The sequence below is a fragment of the Lathyrus oleraceus genome, chromosome 5 (genome assembly GCF_024323335.1).
Source record: "Lathyrus oleraceus cultivar Zhongwan6 chromosome 5, CAAS_Psat_ZW6_1.0, whole genome shotgun sequence".
NCBI classification, from domain to species: domain Eukaryota; kingdom Viridiplantae; phylum Streptophyta; class Magnoliopsida; order Fabales; family Fabaceae; genus Lathyrus; species Lathyrus oleraceus.
The window spans coordinates 555740814-555763159 of record NC_066583.1 but is presented as its reverse complement, the minus strand read 5'-3'; the positions used below and the strand labels follow the sequence as shown (position 1 = coordinate 555763159).

The 22346-nt window shown below is 37.7% G+C and overlaps 1 protein-coding gene across 1 annotated transcript; it reads right to left on the bottom strand.

Annotated features, from left to right (window-relative positions):
* Positions 1-10990: 10990 nt before the first annotated feature.
* LOC127086360 (vicilin-like seed storage protein At2g18540) lies at positions 10991-15409 on the bottom strand. The gene is made up of 8 exons (XM_051027109.1): positions 14722-15409; positions 13165-13210; positions 12719-12768; positions 12466-12507; positions 12184-12297; positions 11825-11903; positions 11656-11727; positions 10991-11570 (listed from the first exon to the last, which is right to left on the bottom strand). The coding sequence occupies exons 1-8, from the start codon at positions 15363-15365 to the stop codon at positions 11523-11525; spliced, it is 1095 nt and encodes a 364-aa protein (XP_050883066.1). The 5' UTR covers positions 15366-15409; the 3' UTR covers positions 10991-11522.
* Between the last annotated feature and the right edge of the window lie 6937 nt (positions 15410-22346).

Here is a 22346-nt window from a genome sequence, read left to right as displayed (position 1 = left end):
AGACAAGGAAGTATTAGTCAACGTAACAAAAGATTCCACAGGAAATAACACAAACAGATAATAATATCACACCAATATCATTTCTGTGCGATAATCATTAATTAAAGGAAGAAACACATTAAAATTACTGTTGCACAAACAGGCAAAACAAAGAAAACAAACATGAATACATTCAAAACAACAAGCAACATGCAATGTGCATATGAAGGTCTATGTCCTAATGACGGTGTCCTGGATGGTAGCAGATGCCTGGGTTTCTTCTGGGGTCAGCCAGAGTTGATAGGTATTCAGCAACACCGTTCAGATGCTTGAGGCTCCCGTCGACTGACCGATCCAAGTCTGCATACCGTTCATTTAAGCTTGTAGATAGGGTGTCGAGCCGCTCATTTTGGGCTTGAATTTGACTGCTAATATGAGCATAGCGGTCATCCTGGGTTTGCATGAAGGATTGTTGAGCTAGCTGCATGTTTCGTATCATATCCAACAACTCAGAAGAGTTTGCATGTTGTGGAGGAGACGGAGGAGATTCTTCATCATTCTGGTGATACGGCTGGTAGAATTGACGTTGAGTTGACCAGCCCGTATGTTGCCATTCACCCCAGCCACCCCAGACGGGAACATCTTCTTCCGTTGAATGTGACTGCTGAACCCAAGCGGAGTCGGAGTAGTCATGAGTATCAACACGTGGGGGACTATTACCTCCACCATGGTGATCAAAGGCTTGCCCGGCTTCCTCTTCTTCATTTTCCTCTTCATCTTCTTCTTCTTCACTTTCATCACTGTCATCATCTGCTGCAGGAGACAGAGGAAAATTCCCTCTATGAACGAACTTGTACATCCTTCGCTCATCACACCAAAAATATCCCATCATAGACAGAGTTTTTGGGCTGAACTCTTTATCTGATGAGATAGGGGTATATGGAAACGACGGGTGATTGACATTTGTTGCAGTGAGGACTTCTTGAATGAAGGATCCGTAGGCTAGGGCCGTTCCTCGTCCGGAATCACGTAGACTGAACATCCTACTGGCAATGTAGTAGGGCCATATGATTTTCAGCTTATTCTTCAGAATGTAGATGAGATGAACTTCAGCCTGTTCAACTCTGGAGAGACCACCCTTCTTTGGTCGCAGAATGCGTGAGACAATCCACTGAAGAATCCTTTCTCCGGTTTTCAGCTTGCCGGCAGTGACAGTTCGTGGGAACGAGTCACTGTTCACAATATGATCAGGATATGGTCGTTTCAGCATGTCGTTCAATGCACTCCTAAACTCGTAACCTTCTATTTGGTGAGAGTCGGTTACCTCAGCTAGAGGAGTTTCATAATCAACCAATGACACATCAAAATATTTGTTCCAAAAGTTCGACTTAAGTGATACCTTTGTCGTTCCGATCCTGGAGTAGAACTTGTGCCCGCGAAACTTATCATGAATGCTGGCGTAGAACACGCGGACTAAGTCTTCGCTGTATTTGGTGTTGCATTCCAAAAAGTTGACAAAGCCTTGGTGTTGTAGAAGAGCCATGATTTCTGCGAGGTGCATGCGTTCTGCGGTAAGCTTGTAGAACGCATGTTGTCGAACAACTCCTCTCTTGCTGATATCGTTGTTGAAGAAGTCGACGCGAGCTTGTGGAACAAGCGATACAGCAGAAATGGGTAGAGATGCGGCTGATGATTCCCGGGATCTCTTGCCGGTAGGTCTGCGTGATGTGGAGGCCATTTGAGAAGGATTGAAACTTAGTGTACGTGGGTATAGAGAGAAGGTTTTTGAAGGGTTTTTAGAGTGATTTTGCTAGAGAGAGGTTTTTCCCTATTTATAGAGGAAAGGTTAGGGTTTTGGGAAGATGAAAGATCAAGGGACAATAGCCACTAGGTAGATGCAGGTTACAAGATAGTGGGTAGTTTGAAAGATGATGGAGTGTAAATGCACACTTAATGATGATTTTTGAATGTAGATGCATGAAACGGTTCAAATTTTTCGGCAGAAAAACAAAATTTTCGAGCGATGCGTCGACCATAGCCCTGCATGCGTCGACGCATACTGTTTGATTTTTGAGAAAATACAGAAAATATTAAGCGTGCGTCGACCATAGCCCTGCTGCGGTCGACTCATACAGTCAGAATTTCAATTTTTCACAGTTTTGCACATGCGTTGACAGGTTTGATGCATAAATAACATGCCATGCAGCAATAAACATCCAAAGAGATACATCATGCATATATATATATATATATATATATATATATATATATATATATATATATATATATATATATATACTATCATTATGAGGTATAACTATTTTAACCATGAGACTTTGCAGAGAGAGAGAGAGGAACAGTATCACCTCGATGCCGGAGTGACTTGGTGAACAGTAGGCTTGTGCTTGCAACAACATTAACTTGTTAGAAGTACAAGATTATAGTCTTATATGGAATAAGGTAAAACAGCAAATTATATTGCCCGTTCCGAAATATCGAGAATACCAAGTTCTCGGCGAATATGAAAGAAAGGTTCAGTGGCTAGCGGCTTTGTGAAAATGTCCGCTAGTTGATTTTCAGTATTAACATGTTCAAATACAATGTCACCTTTCTCTACATGATCCCGAAGAAAGTGGTGTCGAATTTCGATATGTTTGGTGCAAGAATGCAGCACAGGATTCTTGGTAAGGTTAATGGCACTTGTATTGTCACAGAAAATGGGAATACGTTCAAGTTTGAGGTTAAAGTCCAATAGTTGTTGCTTAATCCATAGGATTTGGGCACAACAACTACCGGCGGCAACGGGCAACTGAAACCTATTTCTTGCTATGCCAACTGACCAAAGAGTTTGAAAATAAGTGACAAGTGCCACTGGTGCTTTTCCTATCCGATTTGCAACCGGCAAAGTCGGAATCGGAGAAACCTACCAATGAACAATCATTACCTTTGGAATACCATAGTCCATACTTCGGAGTACCGGATAGGTATCGAAGTATTCGTTTAACGGCTTTTAAATGGGATTCCTTGGGACATGATTGATATCTTGCGCACATGCATACGCTAAACATAATATCGGGACGAGAAGCAGTAAGATAAAGGATTGAACCAATCACACCTCTATACCGTTTTACATCTACTTCCTTACCGTCTTCATCTTTGTTCAAGTTTGTACAAGTAGGCATTGGGGTGTCTATGGCCTTAGCTTTTGCCATGTCAAATCTCTTGATAAGGTCCAAACAGTACTTTGTTTGGCTCACGAAAGTTCCTTCTTTGAGCTGTTTAATTTGCAAACCGAGAAAGTATGTGAGCTCCCCCATCATACTCATCTCGAATTCGCCCTGCATAAGGTCTGAAAACTCTCTCACAAGATTCTTAGTAGATCCAAATATGATATCATCTACATAAATTTGCACTAATATCAAGTGTTTTCCTTGACGTTTAATGAAGAGGGTTGTGTCAACCTTTCCTCTTGAGTAGCCTTGATCGAGTAAGAATTTGCTTAGTCTCTCATACCAAGCTCTAGGAGCTTGTTTGAGACCATACAAAGCCCTTTTTAGTTTATAAACATGATCAGGATACTCATGGGATTCGAAACCCGGAGGTTGTGCGACATAAACCTCTTCATTTATGTGACCGTTAAGGAACGCACTCTTGACATCCATTTGGAATAGCTTAAAGTCTTTCGCACAAGCGAAAGCAAGGAGAAGGCGTATAGCCTCGAGTCGGGCAACCGGCGCATAAGTTTCCTCATAGTCGATGCCTTCCTCTTGGTTATACCCTTGCGCGACTAAACGCGCCTTATTACGGGTTATTACCCCGTTTTCGTCCAGCTTGTTCCTAAACACCCATCGGGTGCCGATTACTCGATGATCTCGCGGAGGAGGGACAAGGTCCCAAACCTCATTTCTGGTGAACTGATTAAGTGCCTCCTGCATTGATAAAAACCAGTGTTCATCGAGTAGGGCTTCTTTAGGGTTTTTAGGTTCCATCTGCAAAACGAAAGCGAAGTGGTAACAGAAATTACTTAGCTTAGATCGAGTTGTTACACCCTTTGAGATATCTCCGAGAATGTTGTCGATTGGATGGTCTTTGGAAGACTTCCAAGCTTGAGGGAGATCATCATTTGAAGGCGGATGAACTACCTCGGTTTCCTCATGGTGTACATCTTTGTCCTCCTCAATTTTGACTATGTCGGGTTGATCAATCCCCGGCTCGCCACCTTTGAGTATGTCTTCGGTAGATGTACCTGCACCATGAAAAACACTACCCTTTCCGACGTTTCTCGGATTGGATTCATCAAAAGTGACATGTACAGACTCTTCTACAGCAAGTAATCGTTTGTTGTATATTCTATATGCTTTGCTAGATTGAGAGTATCCGAGGAAGATACCTTCGTCGGCCTTGGAATCGAATTTCCCTAAGTTTTCCTTTCCATTGTTCAATACAAAACATTTGCAGCCAAAGACATGTAAGTGAGAAACATTTGGCTTTCTCCCTTTTAAAAGTTCATACGGTGTTTTGTTTAGAATGGGGCAAATGAGCACCCTATTCAGAACATAACAAGCCGTACTAATGGCGTCGGCCCAAAAATATTTCGGTAAGCCACTTTCATTGATCATTGTTCTTCCCAATTCTTCCAAAATTCGATTTTTACGCTCCACAACCCCATTTTGTTGAGGAGTACGTGGAGCGGAGAAGTTATGATCAATACCATGGTTACCGCAATATTCTTCAAATAAGTGATTTTCAAACTCACCCCCATGATCGCTTCTAATTGCAACAATGTTTGTATTTAGTTTATTTTGGGAAAGCTTAGCAAATCTTTCAAAGGCGGCGAACGTATCACTCTTACTTACTAAGAAAATAGTCCAACAAAATCGAGAAAAGTCGTCCACTATTACGAAACCGTAATAGTTTCCTCCTAGACTTTTAATCCTAGATGGCCCAAATAAATCCATATGAAGAAGCTCGAGAGGTCTCGTTGTTGAAACGATATTTTTGGATTTAAATGAGATCCTCGTTTGCTTCCCCTTTTGACAAGCATCACAAAGGTGATCCTTGGTGAACTTAATTTTGGGGAGACCTAGGACTAGATCTTTTGAGACTACTTTGTTTAGTAAGTCAAAGTTAACATGTGTTAAACGCCTATGCCATAACCATGAATCTTCACTCATTGTTACAAGGCATTTGTCACTTGTTAACGATACTTCATTTAAGTCAAGCATATAGACATTGTTCACACGCAGGCCATTAAACATACTCTTCTTATCATCATTATGTACAATTTTGCAACAATCTTTTGAAAACGATACATTGTATCCTTTGTCACATAATTGAGTGATGCTAAGTAGATTGTGTTTAAGACCTTCGACAAGCAATACATCAGAAATAGTAGTGGAAGAGGGGTTACCTACACTACCTTTACCAAGTATTGCTCCACGGTTGTTGTCACCATAAGTTACATATCCCTTCTTCTTAGCCACGAAGTCAATGAAGAGAGATATGTCTCCTGACATGTGCCTTGAGCATCCACTATCGAGAACCCATCTTCTCTCGGTAGTCTCGAGGCATTGTACCTGTTTCTTTTTGTTCTTTTGATGAGCAGAGAGACATAGGTTTGCGTTTTCATCTTCATCACTAGAGCTTTCATCATCGGAGGAGTCGCTATCGCTTTCCCAAGCTATGTATGCTCTCCTTGGCTTTGATGGTTTCTTGTGTGATTTGTATGATTCTTTTTCTTTTGTCTTCTTGTTCATCGGACAGTCCGGTTTGTAGTGACCCGGCTTTCCACACTTATAGCACGACCCTCTAGTTATTTTTCCTTTTGAGTCATCATTTTTAGAGTACCTAGATTGCTTCCAGAAGTTTACCAAGTTCTTCTCGGAATGTTGGATGTCGTTCTTTCTCACGTAACGGTTGTAGCGTTTAACGAACAGCCCCATATCTTCACTCTTGTCCTCTTCTTCTTCGTCGCTCGATGAATAATCACTTTGCTCTTTTGCTTGAGACTTTGAGGAGGAAGTCTTTAGAGCTATTGATTTCTTTTCACTCACCTTTGCTTTGTCCTTCTTATCTTTCTTTTCGTGTTGTTCCAGGCTCAAGAGAACTTGTTCGTGCTCTTGTAGTTTACCAAACAATGTTGTCAAGTCCAATGTGGTAAGATCATTTGCCTCTTTGATGGCGGTCACTTTCGGCTGCCATTCCCTGTTAAGACATCTTAAGATTTTATTAGTAGCAATATCATTGGAAACAGGCCTACCAAGTGAATGCAATCGATTGATGAGATGAGTGAATCTCTTTTGCATGTCAGCAATGGTTTCCCCTTGCTCCATGAAAAAGAGATCAAACTCTTGTGTTAGTGTATTGATTCTAGCCAACTTAACATCATTCGTCCCCTCATGGGCAATTTGTAGTGAATCCCACATGGCCTTAGTAGTATGACAATGGGATACAAGATAGTATTCATCTACACCTAATGAGGAGATTAGGATATTTTTGGCTTTCCAATCATAATTGTATTTCTTTTCATCATTATCGGTCCATTGTGCTTCGGGCTTAGGCACCAATTCGTTGTTCTCATTGGTCATGGTTATTTGAATTGGACCATTGAGAATAACATTCCATATTTTTCTATCTATGGAATTTATGTGCACCCGCATACAGTCTTTCCAATAACTATAATTTTCACCATTGAAAACGGGAGCTCTATTATAAGCCTCTTTAGGTTCGTTAGCCATTTTCTATCAAAGTTATATTTTGAAGCACGGAGTGAACCGGAGCTCCTGATACCACTTGTTAGACTATGGCACGGATCTAGAAGGGGGGGTTTAATAGATCCCAATTAAAAACTTGAGTCGGCGCTACCAATTTAAAAATTGGTTTTGAAAAATTGTTTTAAGTGCGGAAGCGGCCGAGGAAAATTTTAGTCTAAAACGAACTGTTATTGGAAAACCGGATATGCGTTAAGCTAATGGATTAGAGATAAAGTGAAATGCAAATCACTACACCAATTCCACAATCAATGATATGTTTCACTTACTAGGATTCCTAGTTCCAATTATCCAAATACCAAATTAAACAAGATGCAAGCTTAAGACAACTTTGGTTTAGGCAAATTTTCAAACACTTGGCGTGCATAAACACTCCAAGTGATATTTGTGTTGAGTAAGTAATTCAAATTAATCTAGTACAATATACTATTGTACTTTGGATACAAAAACAGAGTTTTAATCTCTTACTCAACTTATATCAATGTTTGGTAAAATTGCTTAAACTAAAATCACTTAATTTTTAAGCTGAAAAACACTTATGCAGAAAATCAAAGAAGACAGAGATTTGATGAGGCAGTTCCCTCGTCGTCCTCGCTTCGGGGTACGTCTGCCCTCAATTCTAAACTTAGAATTGAGATGATTTAATTAGATATCACCTGTGAAATTTAACCGTTTATACAAGGATTGCAAAGCAAGTAAACAACAGAACTCCCAATGTGTTGAATGATGCTTCCTATCCTTGCTCCTTGATTCAAGATGAATCAAGACCTTCGATCGTTGTTGCTAGACCTCCGATTCCAGCCCCTTTGTTGAAGAATCTTCCGTTCTTCAAACCCTCGGCCCGGCTGATCTCAAACACAACGAATCGAACCCGAATCCTACCCTTCAATATCACCGAATCCGCTACTAGACTGATGAAGACTTCCTCTTCTCAATCACCTTCGCTCAGTTGAATATTGATGAAGCAATTCGTCCAAAAAACGCCAAACACAAACCGGTATTGGAGGACAAAACCCTAACAGTTTTATTCAAGAAAGAACCTACCACAAGCTTCAACCCGAACCGGATTCTCCGATCACAACTTCGAACCTTATCACCTTTAATCGATCACGAACCACATAAAAAATGATTGTGTGTAGTTGATGTGTTGTGAAATGTTGAAGATGAAGATGATGAATCTTGGACACCTTTTTCACTCTTTCTTGTTTCCTTGAACACTTGAATTCAAATTGACAAATGTTAGTTGATAAAAGTGTTTTGACTTCTATTTATAGTAACTAGCAAACCAACCAAAAATAACAGCTTTTCAAACAGTGAAAAGTACTCAGAAAACTGAGTTTACGCACGAGCGGTCGACCATAGGTCGGCGTGCGCTGACCCGTGGGAAATGCGCCGACCCCTATTGTCGACACAAGGTTTCATGCGCTGATCCGTGGATAGCATCACTATGCCATGCGCCGACCTGTGGTCGACTCAAGGGTTTTATGCGCTAACCCGTGAGCTATGCGCCGACCCTTATAGTCGACTCAAGCAAGCATCTGCTGACCAATCTCCAATTTGTCTGAGTTATGCGCTGACCCGTGAGCTATGCGCCGACCCTTATGGTCGACTCAAAGTCTTCAAATCTGCAAAAATTTGTGTTTTGTGAGTTTCATGCATTTCGTCATGATCCCACTTTGTCCACATATGTTTTTAAGAATTATAACAGATTTAGATAAGCAGGAAAGGATATGATAGGTAATGTGTTGCATTTGTTTGTAGACGTGCATGGTGGTCATTTGTCATCATCGAAACTTGCGATCGTATGTTGTCTGACTCTTTGCCTTTACAGTAGTGTTTGAAAGCCATATGGTTGTAGCATCATCCATTGTGTGTGCTTCACTCGTCTGATCAAGATTCATTCAAGGCCCACTTGTTCATGGTCTATTATGGAGGTTTCTTTGGTGTGTTTAGCTAGCATTCACTTCACTGCCTTACATGTTCATCTTTTGTTTGTCTATGTTCATTGGTTCAAGCCCATTTCCATGGCAACACAACTTCCATTTGATTCAATTCATCCATAACATTGCATCTGATCATATCCTCATGCCTAGTCCATGCCTAACCTAATTTATCTGGCCAATGTCATTCATGTCATTTGCATTGTCATTGTTGTATGGTCCGTGAATCTTTGATTATGACCTAGTTCATTTTACATTTTGGGTCTTGCTAGAGTTTTTGTTTCATGCTTGGCATTGTTCATCCAAGTTATGATCATGTCCATTGATCCATGATTAGGTATTCATCAAGTTCATCACTTAGTTTATTCCATGCCATTTTCATTGGTGTTTGGTCCATGAATCGTTGGATAGGTCCTAATCATTGTCCATTTTGTTCATTGGTGTTTGATTCATTCAAAATTCGTGTTCATTGATTCATGTTATCATGTTCATTCATTTCAATATCTTTCATATCCATACAATTCATTTCAAACAGTCAATGCATTCAAATATCAAATATCATTTCATACAATCACATCCAAAGTCCATACATGTACAAAGGCTACAAAATTGACCATTTATACAACAATTGACTTTTTGCGCGACAACCACAACATTTAAAAACGACATTTCTAACGGATTACAATAATCAAATTGATATCATTTGATTCAAACATCACTTCCCTAACATCCTTATCATTCTTACTCGCATTTATCCACGTAGGGCATCTAGTCTCTCAATACTTCTAATTTTTTTGTATTCAGGTATGTTTTCGTCTAACCAACGAACCAACTCGCTCTGTAGTTGCTTGAAATGACCGATGTTCCAGAAGAGCATCTTCATCGGAGGCTTGTCTCTCGAATAAATCACTTTTCCATAGCGACGACAAAGACGAATCATGTTTGTAATATAATGAAAAGAGATGTGGAAAAATGAATCACACAACACCTATATTTATATAAAAAATAATATGCATTACACAGAGACGTCAAACCAATTGACACCTCCTCTCCTTTTTTACACATGGGCGTCAATTAGGGGTGGCAAACGGGCATGCCCGCCCCGTTTAGGCCCGCCCCACAAAAGCCCGCAAAAAACGGGGCGGGACGGGGCGGTCATAGTTGAGGATGTGAGCCTAAAACTTAGGTCCGACCCGCAAAAAAGTGAGGGCATGGCGGGGAAAGCCTGCGGACACTGCACTCTTTAAGCCTAAAAATGCAAAAAAATTATGTAAATGCACGTGCTCGCAAAAGCCCGTGAAAAAAACGGGACGGTCACATTAGAGGTTGAGGGCCTAAATCCTTGGCCCGCCCCGCACTAAAGTGCGAGCAAAAGGGGCATGCCCAGCGGACCATGCCCGTTTGTCACTCCTAGCATCAATTGGATTGACAACACCATGTGCATAAGTCAATCCAATTGATGCCACCTTTTTAATTTAGAGAGCAAGCGCCAATTCATCTCGCGTCACCTCTTAAAAATTAGATAGTTTGAGAATTAATCTGAAAAGTGAATTATTTTGGATTTGTTTTTTAAAAAATGGATTAGTTGAGTAAAAATTTCCATTCTTGAGACTCCTATGGACCTTTATAACATAGGTCCCGCTGAAGATTATAATTTATCCAATTTTATAACTTAGCATTGAAAAAGACTTCCTAATGGCTAACTTTCCCAATGGACACCCGCGCAAGTTCAGTTATACCACAATCACGCATTGCATAAAGAGTTGTCTCAGCTACACTAGTACAATCTATACAATAGCAGATCTTTTACTTCATTTGATGAAGCATCTGATTAATTATAAGACGAACATGTTGCAACATTCAAATAAACATTGTAATTCTTTCAGGCACCCTTGCTCCAAAGACTAGAACACATGTTGGCATTGAATTTGCTTACCACATCAAAGACACTTGAGATATTAAAGTTACCGCTATGTCCACATACAGACGTCTTTTTAATGAGCAGTACTAAGCTGATGAATAGCCTTCAACTGATCAAAGATGTTCTAGGGCTGTCAGTTTCTCAACAAATAGTTCCAATCCCCATTAGTACCCACTAAGTCAACCACTTTGTTCCTAACACTCCTCTTAGTTTTTATATTATTATGATTACAGCCATATTAATGTCGAACTGTAAACAGTCGTTTCTATGAAGTACCAAACTAGATATGCTTATCATAAACAAGATTTATAAGATTGAACAATACCCAAACCAATGCACATGAGTGGGTTTTAAATAAATTACAGAAGAAAAGGTAAATAGAAAGTAGAAGGAACACTTTTTTTGGGTTTCAGTTTTTAATTTTAATGATAATGATGTGGACCAACCTAATTGTATCATGTGCCCAAAAGTGATATGATATGTCTAGAACCACACAAGACTTGCTCGTTCTGCGCCATTGCTAATAGTATTCAAATAAAAATAATACATGCAAAAACACCATTATAACTGATATTTTCTAGTAAAGGATCAGACAAAAATATCAATCTGTCCTATTAAGATGGATAATAGAGCCACCTCTTCATTGCTTGTATAGCTTGGACAGTTTGGAGAAGCTTGCTCACATACAAACTCAAATCTTCCACCACAAAGCAATACCTCTATATTAGCAATGATAGCACCGCGCCAATGTTGAATATTTTACTCTGGTACTTCAACCGATAAAACCCAAACCCATCCATTGCGCAATATATTCTAAGACGCCATAATATCCGTGAAATGAGATTGTCATGATAACAAGATCATAAGACCCCATGACCTGATTCATATCCACGAAAAGATGTCCTAAACCAACTACACGGCAGCATCAGGGTCCAACCTTCGCTGGATTGCGGCAGCAGCCTATAGTGATAAAAATTGCAGCAAATTTAGTTGAGGCTCAAGCTAAAAGCCATAGTCCAAATAGAGTTGAATATTTAATTCTTACCTCAAAGTTGCCAAGCTTGTACTGGTAAGCCATCTCCTCCCTGAGTTGAGCTTGCTCTTTCATTGCTTGTGCCTGCAGAATTATTGCACATAAATATGAGAACAAAACCTTTTTATTTACAAAATTATTAGAATTCAGATTGCATAAAGGCTGTCTGGTATGAACTAACCATTCCACTTTCCATTTCGCGCTTCAAAGCTATTACTTGCTCTTCCTTATGTTTTTCACGTGCTTGCAACAACTCTTGTCTGCAGGTTCATTGAAAAATGATTATGAAACGGTGAAACATTTGTGTCAACAGGCGTCCCATAGTTCCATTTGGAGAGCAGTAAAGTTTTTAGCTATCATATACCAACACAACAGTAATGAAAGCTTCAAGAATTTATTAAAGGTAGTCTTTTGCAATGAAAAACAATTGACTGAGTGTGAAGTGAAATAAGTCATACAAAATCTAGCATATCATACATTGAAAGAATAGAAAACCAGCTTAAGATTACATTAGTAGAGCAGCATAATCAAAAATCATACCTGCGCTGTTCTTCATCATTGAAAACAGTTCGTTCTTTTGCCTTAACCTTTTTAATACCCTTTTGCATCTCTTTTTCCATTTGACGTCTGTAGTAAGCATCAAGACTATAATACCTGCCGCATTAACATATTAAACCACTTGTCAACCCAAATAAATATACAAAAATTAATTATCAAGATTTTAAATTCATTTCATCAATGAAGAACAAGATGTGCATGGCTGTATTACTATTCACAAAAACAAGGACAAAAAAGTGAAATTAAACTTTTGCAAGAGCTTACTTTTTGGAAGGGAAGGTAGCTGTGTTGTGATCCTCCATAAATCTAAAACCATAAATTATAGACAAATTAACTTAAAATCAACAGCATAGTAACAAATGTAATGTGTGACGTAATAAAAAATTAATATGTAAATAATTCGCGAGTCAATAAGTTAATTAAGGTATGTAAATGAAGAATGGTCGTCCGTTTCTCTTGTGACACCTTAAGAGTATACATAACAATTAACAGACAACTAAATCAATGTGATGCTTACTCTTTAAACATCTGTTTTTCTTCCCAATTAGATAGATGCTCCATATTCACCTGTTAAAAAACAGCAAAATTACAAATGGATGTGGTCCATGTAAACTTGAACGCCAAAATACCAAGGAAAAAAAATATTATGCACTTCATTTGAAAGGAAAAGAAATTTAGTCCAACAGGCAAGAAAAATATGCAATCTAATCGGTTTTAAAATTATGGTTTCTCAATGTCACCAACATATATTAGAAAGAAGATAAACAAGTTGTGTGAAGATAACAAGTAAAACATCTACCGGGATGATGTAGAGATGTAAAGAAGCAACTAGTTTAATTTTTTGCAAACTGAAGCAACTAGTTTAATATATTGCAAACTGAAGAGAGGAAAACGCGGTAAAAGGAAGATGAAATATAATAATAGTGTTAGATTTTAATATAGATAGTAAACCAAAATAATTACCAGCTTTACTTCTGCCAACCAGGCAGTGAACTCTGGACGTTTGTTCCTGCAATTTTCAAAACATCACTCAGACAAAGTATACCGAGACAAGGTTCAGAAGATATTAATGCTAAATTTAAATTAGCAAGATAATAAATGCAAACTGGCCAAAAGTACAAGTTGTTTACTTCAGCACAACCTTTAGAACGTAGGTACTTAAAGAACTTCCCATAACAACAGATAAGCTTTGTTTATTAATAATACCATGATTTGAGAATTGAAATCTTAATAAAATAACACAATGAAGATACCATGAACAAATTAAAAATATGACAATATTATCATTTCAAGATGTTAAATGGAAGTGTTGACACAATGGCTGGAGACTTGCAGTTGCTGCCATGTTACCGCAGGCAGCATATTAAGTCGGGGAATCATCATCTTGCAGATTAAGGTAGCCAACAACAGATCTGCAGTGGACCTTTCTGTTCTCCCTAGACCAGCTATAATAGTAGGTTGTTCCTTTAATTCAATACCAATAACATGCCAACAATATGAAGAGTTTTTTAAACAGAAAAGTATACACCTAGATGTAAAATCTTGCTAAAGCGTAACCCATCTATATTCCTATGCTGTGTAGTCAAGATCGAGTGTTGGATCGTAAGACTTTACGTGCTAAGGATACCTGAGAGTTCTACGATCAGAGAAAGATAATTTTCGCTGCGAGCGTGGTCAAGAACGTGCTTTCTAAAGCAAAATCATAAAAAATAAAAAAAACGTGTTGGGTTTTTTCTGGGCCAGTATTACAATTTTCATGTTTTTGTGTATGTGTGTGTATATACACATACGAAATTACCCTTTTCCCTTCAATCATATCTTACATGCCGTGCTAACTATCCGAGTTTTACGATCTTTCACAAGCCGACCAATCCTACTTAAGTTCTCATGCTTGACTACGTTGCTCTTATGTTTTAACTCTTTCAACTACAATCCACCTGACAAGAATTTCGGCTGCTATTTCCCCTACATAACTAAGTCATCTTGCTACTGCCAAAAACTACATTCATCCTCCAAGATTCCATATGTTGAGGCACGATTCAAATAGAGTTACAAAGTGTTGTTAAAATGGTATAGTTTTCTCAAAAAGAGCGCTATTTTACAGCAAGCTAAAACTGGGACTTGTTGAACCGTTGTTGTCCTTCATTCCAATCTTACATGATTCACATACAAATAGTTAAAAGCACAACAACGGTCTATCTAAAGTCTTTCAATCAAAGTTTACAACCCTAATACAATAATAACACAATTCACCAAACCACTTTCACATTCCAATCCCATGAAATTTCTTTACATATAACTCACATGCAAAATCAAAGCAACAAATAATTGGCCAAGGATTTCAAAATCCACATTATATTCTACCACATTGTTAGGTTCCCTCGAACAATAAAGAAAAAGCAACCTCCATGACAACATAATTCAATAATTAACCACAAAACACATTAATCTCTAATAATTCAATCAACAAAGAGATACAAAATGACGAAATTTCATAAAGGAAAAGCAAAAATCTCTTACCACATATCAGTTTCTCTAATAATACCATACTTTCCCCATAAATTAGTCACAGCACCTTTCTTCCCTCTCTCCTTTTTCTCCTTCTTCTGTTTTCGTTTCTCTTTCTTCCTTCTCTCTTCTTCTTTCTCCTTCTTCCTCCTCTTCTTCTCCTTCTCTCTCCTTCTCCTCTTCTCTTCCTCCCTCTCTCTCCTCCTTCTCTTCTCCTTCCTCTTCCTCTCTCTCCTCTCTCCCTCACTCCCTGTCTCCGATTTCGAATCCGAATATTCCGAATCCGAACCCGACACTTCGGATTCGTCACTCTCAGAATCCGAGCCTGAATCGGAATCGGAATTAGATTCAGAATCACTATATCGCTTACGTGATTTCCTCTTCTTCCTGCGTCCTTCAGAATCTGAATCAGATTCAGAATCACTACTGTATCGCTTACGTGATTTCCTCTTCTTCCTGCCTCGTTTATCGCCGTCGGAATCCGAACTGTCGCGTGATTTCCTCCGCGAACTTCTGTGCTTTCTATTGGCTTCTGTGTCCGCGTCGGTATCTTCTCGTGTTTTTCTCGAATCTCTTTTTGACGGAGCTTCGGCTTCGGTTTTCTCTGAGCTTGTGGCGATTTTCGGCGGAACGCCGCCACCGTTAACGTCTCTCATTTTCGCAGTGTCAGAGTGACTGAGTCGAGTCGAGTCTCAGAATTAACTCGGAAGACGTGGGCCTGTTTACTGGAATGGGCTTAAGCCCATTAAATTACTGGGCCAATTAATTACAGAATTACCCCACCTGACCTGGCAACCTCACGTATTCCATAATGTTTATATTATTTTTGTCAAAATTTTATTAAAAAATTCGGATAAAAAATCTGATAGAACGGTAAAAAGAATCTGATACAAAAAAAAATTCGGTAGTTTATATAAAAAATTCAGTATACCGGATATTTCAAAGATCCCATATGTTATGGCACATATCAATTTTTTTAAAAGCACCTATATTTATTAGATTTTTTTATTAAAGGCAAAAAAAATCTAATAGTTTAACAAGTATTAGTTTTTTCAAAACATTCGTCACTTACCAGATTTTTCGTGGATCAGTGAAAAATCAAGTAATGTTAATTGAAGGATTGAGACTTTGCTGACAGTTTTGTACGACTATGATTGCACTGATCGTTTTGTGTGGTCCGGAATGAATTCTAAGATGTATAAATAGGGATCATGTGTTGTTAAGAAAAATATCTTACAATACCTCAATTTTTGTTTAAGGAAGAAGTGTACTTCAACTGGGTTAAACCTTTTATAGAGTTTTGGTTCCCGAATGGCACCTCATGTCTCGCCGTTCTAAGATCCAAGTTGAATGATATGTCACCCGACACTGAAAACAGAAAGGTGTGTAAGATCAAGTTTCGTGCAGACTGGATTGATACTGATGGAAAAGCGAAACACGATATTGTTGAGTTGAAGACCGGTGAAGATTTGAAAGTTATATGGAGAACATATCACCATAGGCTAACTAAGGGACCGGTCGAGTTTGATGCGATAATTTATAAATTTGTCGACGACATAATTAAGACGTTGAAACGTCCAGAATCATCTGGTAGTGTTTATGTGTTATTATTTATTATTATTTTGTCAAGTTATGCAGTTGTCTGTCTAAGTAATGTAACTGTTTACCACATGTTAAGTTATGTTCATCATGCATCAATGAAAGTGCCAAAAATTTATCTAACAAATAGTGTTGTTCAAATGTCTGAGTAATACTACATATAATATACAAATAATATAAAAAATGATATAAGATCTAAATATGTCCCCCACGGGCTATGTGTGATGTTTGTGATGCCAAAGTATAAACCTTATCATATGGATTCACAAGAGCCGTGAGGTTATCCATAATTAATGATATCATATGCAGGTGGTGAATGTCATTTGTATCATGTGGAGGCGGTGAAGGCGGTAGTACATCATCAGAAGGTTTCCTAACATCAGGAGGTCCAACTTGAGAAGGTCCATCATCATCTACAAGTTGCCTAAGTGGGATGATACGAGGGTGTCATATATCAAGATACCACTCCAAGTACCCACCCACCCACTCTGCTGGAAACTGAACATCCAATGCATAATCTCTAATGTCACAGGCAGACCTTAAAACGTGACCAATAAACCAACTATCAATACCCTCGGATGGAATAGCAAGAACTAGTCGTGGGATTTTCATAACATATCCAAATTGGCGCAAACACCTCTCAAGTAAGTGTATAGCCACTAAGGTCTCCCGTTGTAGATAACTAGAAAAACAATGAAATGATATCGAACTCATGATGCACTCTATGCTCTACGTAGGGTGTCCATATGACATTGTCTAAAGTAAGCACATTAATCTTCTTCATGTACTCAGTAACACCTCTTGGGTGTGCATGCTTGTCCCTCCATCTCTTGGCCCGTGCAAGCCTTGTAGTGGTAGGAATAATATGTTTGTTACAAATGGATGGGAAATGCTCATATATCCAACACTGAACAATAACATAGACAAATCAAGAAATGTCATACAAAACTAAATAATAAGAAATAATAATTTTTATTCCTGAAATAAACTCATATAATCGGCAAGATATCTTGTCTCAAAAGTAGTTGCCTCTCCAAGTGAAACATATAGAATTGTTAGTGCAACACACCTCTCCAAGTGCAATATATACATGAGACTTATCCGCTAAGATAGTACATCCTACAAGATGTAGCATGTATACCCTAGTAGTTGGCTCATACATACCATGATACACTAGATCTTTATACCTATCCTGGAGCCAAGATAGATGAAAGTGAACACCCTTCATAGCCCTAACTTCTCTCTCACATACTCCTCAGTAACCCCAAGTCTTGTACAACAGTAATACATGACACCTCATGGCTAATTAGAGGAGCGGTGAAGAACTTACCTGCCAGAGGAAGATAGAACATACCAAAAATATCATCCAAGGTAATCATCATCTCACTAAATTGAAGATGGAATGAAGATATCTCATTATGCCATCACTCAACAAAGGGTGCTAGTAGCGGTGACGACCTTTGTTTCAACTAGAGCATTGACCTTTGTCTTAACCGGGAGAGTGACATACATATCATTTGTAGCAGGCGCCTCAACAACCGTCTGCGGAGTAACCATTGTAGTAGTCGGAGCCTCCGTCTTAGAAGGATGGGGCATTTCTGTCAACTCAGATGGATGTGGCATATCTGACTTCGCCACCATCTGCATGGTATCCTTAACTACTTCCTAGATATCCTCAGAAATAGGATCATCATCAATATCTCTAGTCCATCTAGCAAGAGCTCTAGATCCTTTACACCGAGTAATGTAGGGTGCACGAAATTGATCAGCCAATTGCTTCTTGTGAGAACTGGACGAGGTTACTCTTCCCGCGCAGAGATGCGATTCATCTACGTCACTTCGTCTCGCTCGAGCTACAACAACCTCGACTCTATCACACTATCGAGAAGCAATCGTACCATCTGATCCTTTGATATTCACTGAAAAAAATTCAAAAATAGTTAACCTACCAGATATTTCAAAAAATCCGAAAAAAACAGCATATTACCGGATTTTTCAAAATATCCGATAAAAGTTCATACTTATTTACGGATTTTTTGGAATAACCAAAAATATGTATGCATTTTTTCCTGATTTTTTAAAAATCCGAGAAAAGGTATGCATTTTTTTTATTCTTCAAAAGTATCTGAACTATATGCATTTTTACCGTATTTTTCAAAAACTCCAGAAAAATATATGCATTTTTACCGCGTTTTTCAAAAAAACCAAAAAAATATGCATTTTTACCGAAGTTTTTTGAAAATCTGGGAAAAATGCATACTTTTTCGGAATTTTTGAAAAACACGGTAAAAATGCGCGGTTTCGTACTAAAATTTCTATTTACTTGTTATGACACTAGAAAAATGCAGTATAAGATTTGAAATATCTAGTAATCTACAAAGTTTTTTACAAATTCAAAATGTTCCAATACTTTCTGTTAAATAAATTATAATATTGTACATGACTAGTATGGTAAAAACATACGGAGTATAGGGATGTCAGGTGAAAGTTGGGGGTGACAGGATAAAACTTCCTTAGAATTACTAGAGATTTTATTCTGTACGGTAGAACAAATGAAATTTACGGTACAAATAAAAAAAAGATAATGTAAGTAAAAATTTTGGTATGCATTTATACTTTTTTTTTTAAAACTGATATATGGGAAAACGTATCATTTTTTTCTTTAAAAACACCATGTTGTATCAGATTTTTTGCAAAATCTTGAAAAGTTGATAGCGTAAAATCATCAGGTTTTTTGAAAACCTCATGCATCTACTAGACTTTTAGAGTAGCTAAAAAAAAATCTGATAGTGTAATTTCAAGGGTTGAGATTTTATCGACGGTTTTATACAGTTGTGATTGCACCGATAATTGTGTATGGTCCATAATGAATCCAAATTTGTATAAATACTAATCATGTGTTGTTAAAAAAAACATCTTAAAATGCCTCACTATTCGTTTATAACATGTGTGTACTTCAACCGGGTGAAACCTCTAGTTGATTTTAGGCTCCCAGAAGACACCACATATCTCGCTCTTCTGAGATCCAAATTAAATAATATGTTGTCTGACACTGAGAACAGAAATGTGAGTAAGATCGGGTTTCTTTCACCATGGATTAATATTGATTGAAGTGTGAAATATAATCTTATTGAGTTGAAGAGTGATGAAGATTTGAAGGTTATATGGTTAACATATCACTGTAGGCTAGCAAAGGGATCAATTGAGTTTGATGCGACAATTTATAGATCTATCGACGATATAACCAAGATGTTGAAACGTCAAGAATCATCAAGTAGTGTGTAGGTTTTGTTATTTATTATTGTTTTATTAAGTTATGTAGTCGTCTGCCTAAACTTATGTTAATCGTTTGTCTAAAGTCATGTTAATCGTCATGTGTTATGTTATTCGTCAAATGTTAAGTTATGTTCATCTAGCAAGAATGAAAGCGATGAAATGTTATCTAATAAACTGTATGATGCAAATGTCTGAGTAATAATACATATAATATACAAATAATACCAAAATGACAATAATGTCTACATAAGTCCCCACGGGCTAAGTGTACTTCCTGCGATACCAAACTATAAACCTTACCATCTAGGTTTTCCAAGCCCATGAGGTTATCCATGATGACCGATATCATCTGCAGACAGTTTTGGTCATTCGTATCATGTGGAGAAGGTGAAGGCGACAACACATCATCAGAAGGTCCCTCAACAAGAGAATACCCAACATCATCTTTGTGCTCAACAAGTGGGATTATGCATGGATATGATACAATAATGTCACACCCTGATTTTGACCCTGAATCGCCAATTTAACATATTCATCATAGTCGTTGCATCTCTGCATATCATAACATGCATTCCATACCGCATAGGGCCTATAATATCAGTCGAAATAAATTTTCAGATCTACATGCAAACCGGTTGAATCAATTTTCAAATGTACATCAAATCAGCGGGCAAAAAATTTCCAAATCAAGCTTGCAGACATCAATTTTATTAATATATGTTTCACGTAGTTTAACCTGGTGTGTTTGATTTATTTTTCAGCTAATTTTTCGATCATATTTTGGCTCTTCTGAGCGTTTTAACCGGATGTTTCCCGTTTCAAAATTTGACAAAAACCTATATGTTTCCGAGAAGTTTATTTCGTACTGATCATTTTGGTGCATTCAATTTTATTTTTCGGATATCTTTTCACCCGTTTTTTTATCCATTTTATTTCATTTTTTATTTCCGTTTTTTATCAACATGTTCCGAAAAAATGAATGGAATTAAATGAAATTTCATTTGATTTGTTAAAATTTATTTAGATTTTTATTTCAATTTAATTTTAGTATCCATTTGTTGTCATTTAAAATATGAAGGGACATTTTAGTCTTTATGTATTATGAGAACCCTAGTATTTATACTTATTACATTGCAAGAATTTTGGGAGAACCAATTGGAGACAGAGCGTCGCATCCTCATAGGTTCATTGTGAAGATCCCCAAAAAATTGGATCACTCTCTTTTCAAAAATCAAAAGAGGACTTCAATAATCACTATTCACAGAAACCATTTTTTCTTCTTTTACAGTTTCCATAGAACTACAAACTCATCCAAATACTCTTTTATTTCTCTCCTCTTTCTTATACATAGTCTTTCAAAAAAATCTAGAATTTATTCACTTGTAGTATTTCTCTTGAATTTATTCACTCTTTTATGTCTTTCCATTCACATGCTTGAGAAAGAATTTGGGTTTTATTCAATATGAAATAATTCGAAAAAGTGCAGGTCGGTGAATAGGATGAAGTTGAAAAGTGTTTATAAGAGTCTACCAAAGTAGATGATATTATATACTCCATTGGAAATTTGCTTTGAAATCAGGGAGTAGAAATAACTAGAAGCACCAGCTTTGCACAAAAAGCTTTTCCAAACCGTTAATAGCTCACGCCGGAACTTCTTATGACCTCCACACCACCTACACTTTTCCTTAAGCTTTCTCCGCAATAATTTTTTTCTTTGCATCACTACAGCAGATCACACAAAAAGTGACAAATATTGAATCAACCACTTCGCGGCAAAACCGACAACGACTTCAACTTTCGGTAACTCTCGGTTTCAAACTCCTTTTTGCATAATTTATTGTGTTTTCTTGTTTGTTTTGTATGGTATTTTTGATTCGATTTTGGTTCCGTAGCACTTTCGTGTTTTATTTTGTTGAAAATCGGGATCACTATGATAGTTTGGCAAATGAGGTGTACTTGGTACTGCTACTGCAATGCTTTTTGTTTTATTTTAATTATTTTAGCGCAGTTTTTTAATATATATATTATTGGTTGTGTTTACCTAATGACTAACCACCCATGGTCGAGTGGTTGAGGCTTCTAGTGTTTCCCACAAGGCCATGAGTTTGATCCTTTCCTATGACAATATTTTTTAAGTGTTTTGTATATACCTTTTTTATTCATTTATTTATTTTCTTCGGCTTATTTTTGGGGTCTTTTTTACATCGAGTTTTTTTAAGCATATCTATTTAATTTTCATTAATTTCAAATTTCCATGCTTTGGTTATTTTAATTTAATTTCAAACCTTTGCATTAAACTTTTCTTTTAAATCTCTTTTACTAAAATCAGAAGAAAAAGATTACGTAGGTGAAAGGTCCAGTCGTAATCCCGAATGTTAGGCCCAAGTTATAAGAGCTTGCAAGCCATAAGTGTCCGCCTTCTCTCTAAAACACTTGTAAATATTCAAACCCTTTTCTTAATAAAGTTGAAAGAAAAAGATTACCTGGGTGAAAGGTCCAAATGTAGTCCCGAATGCTAGGCCCAAGTTGTAAGAGCTTGCAAGCCATAAATGTTCGTCTTCCTGTCGCATCACGCGAAAAACCGGCGGGAAAACAAGAACAACAGAGCCGCCACCGTGCGTTATTTATCCCAAAAGAGGGAAAGGAAACGCTCAGAGTAAACCTGGAAAAAGCATGGTCTCGCGACCAGAGAGAATGGGATCGGGAGTCGGTTATGCGAAGGGAAGGTATTAGCACCCCTACGCATCCGTCGTACTCGACGG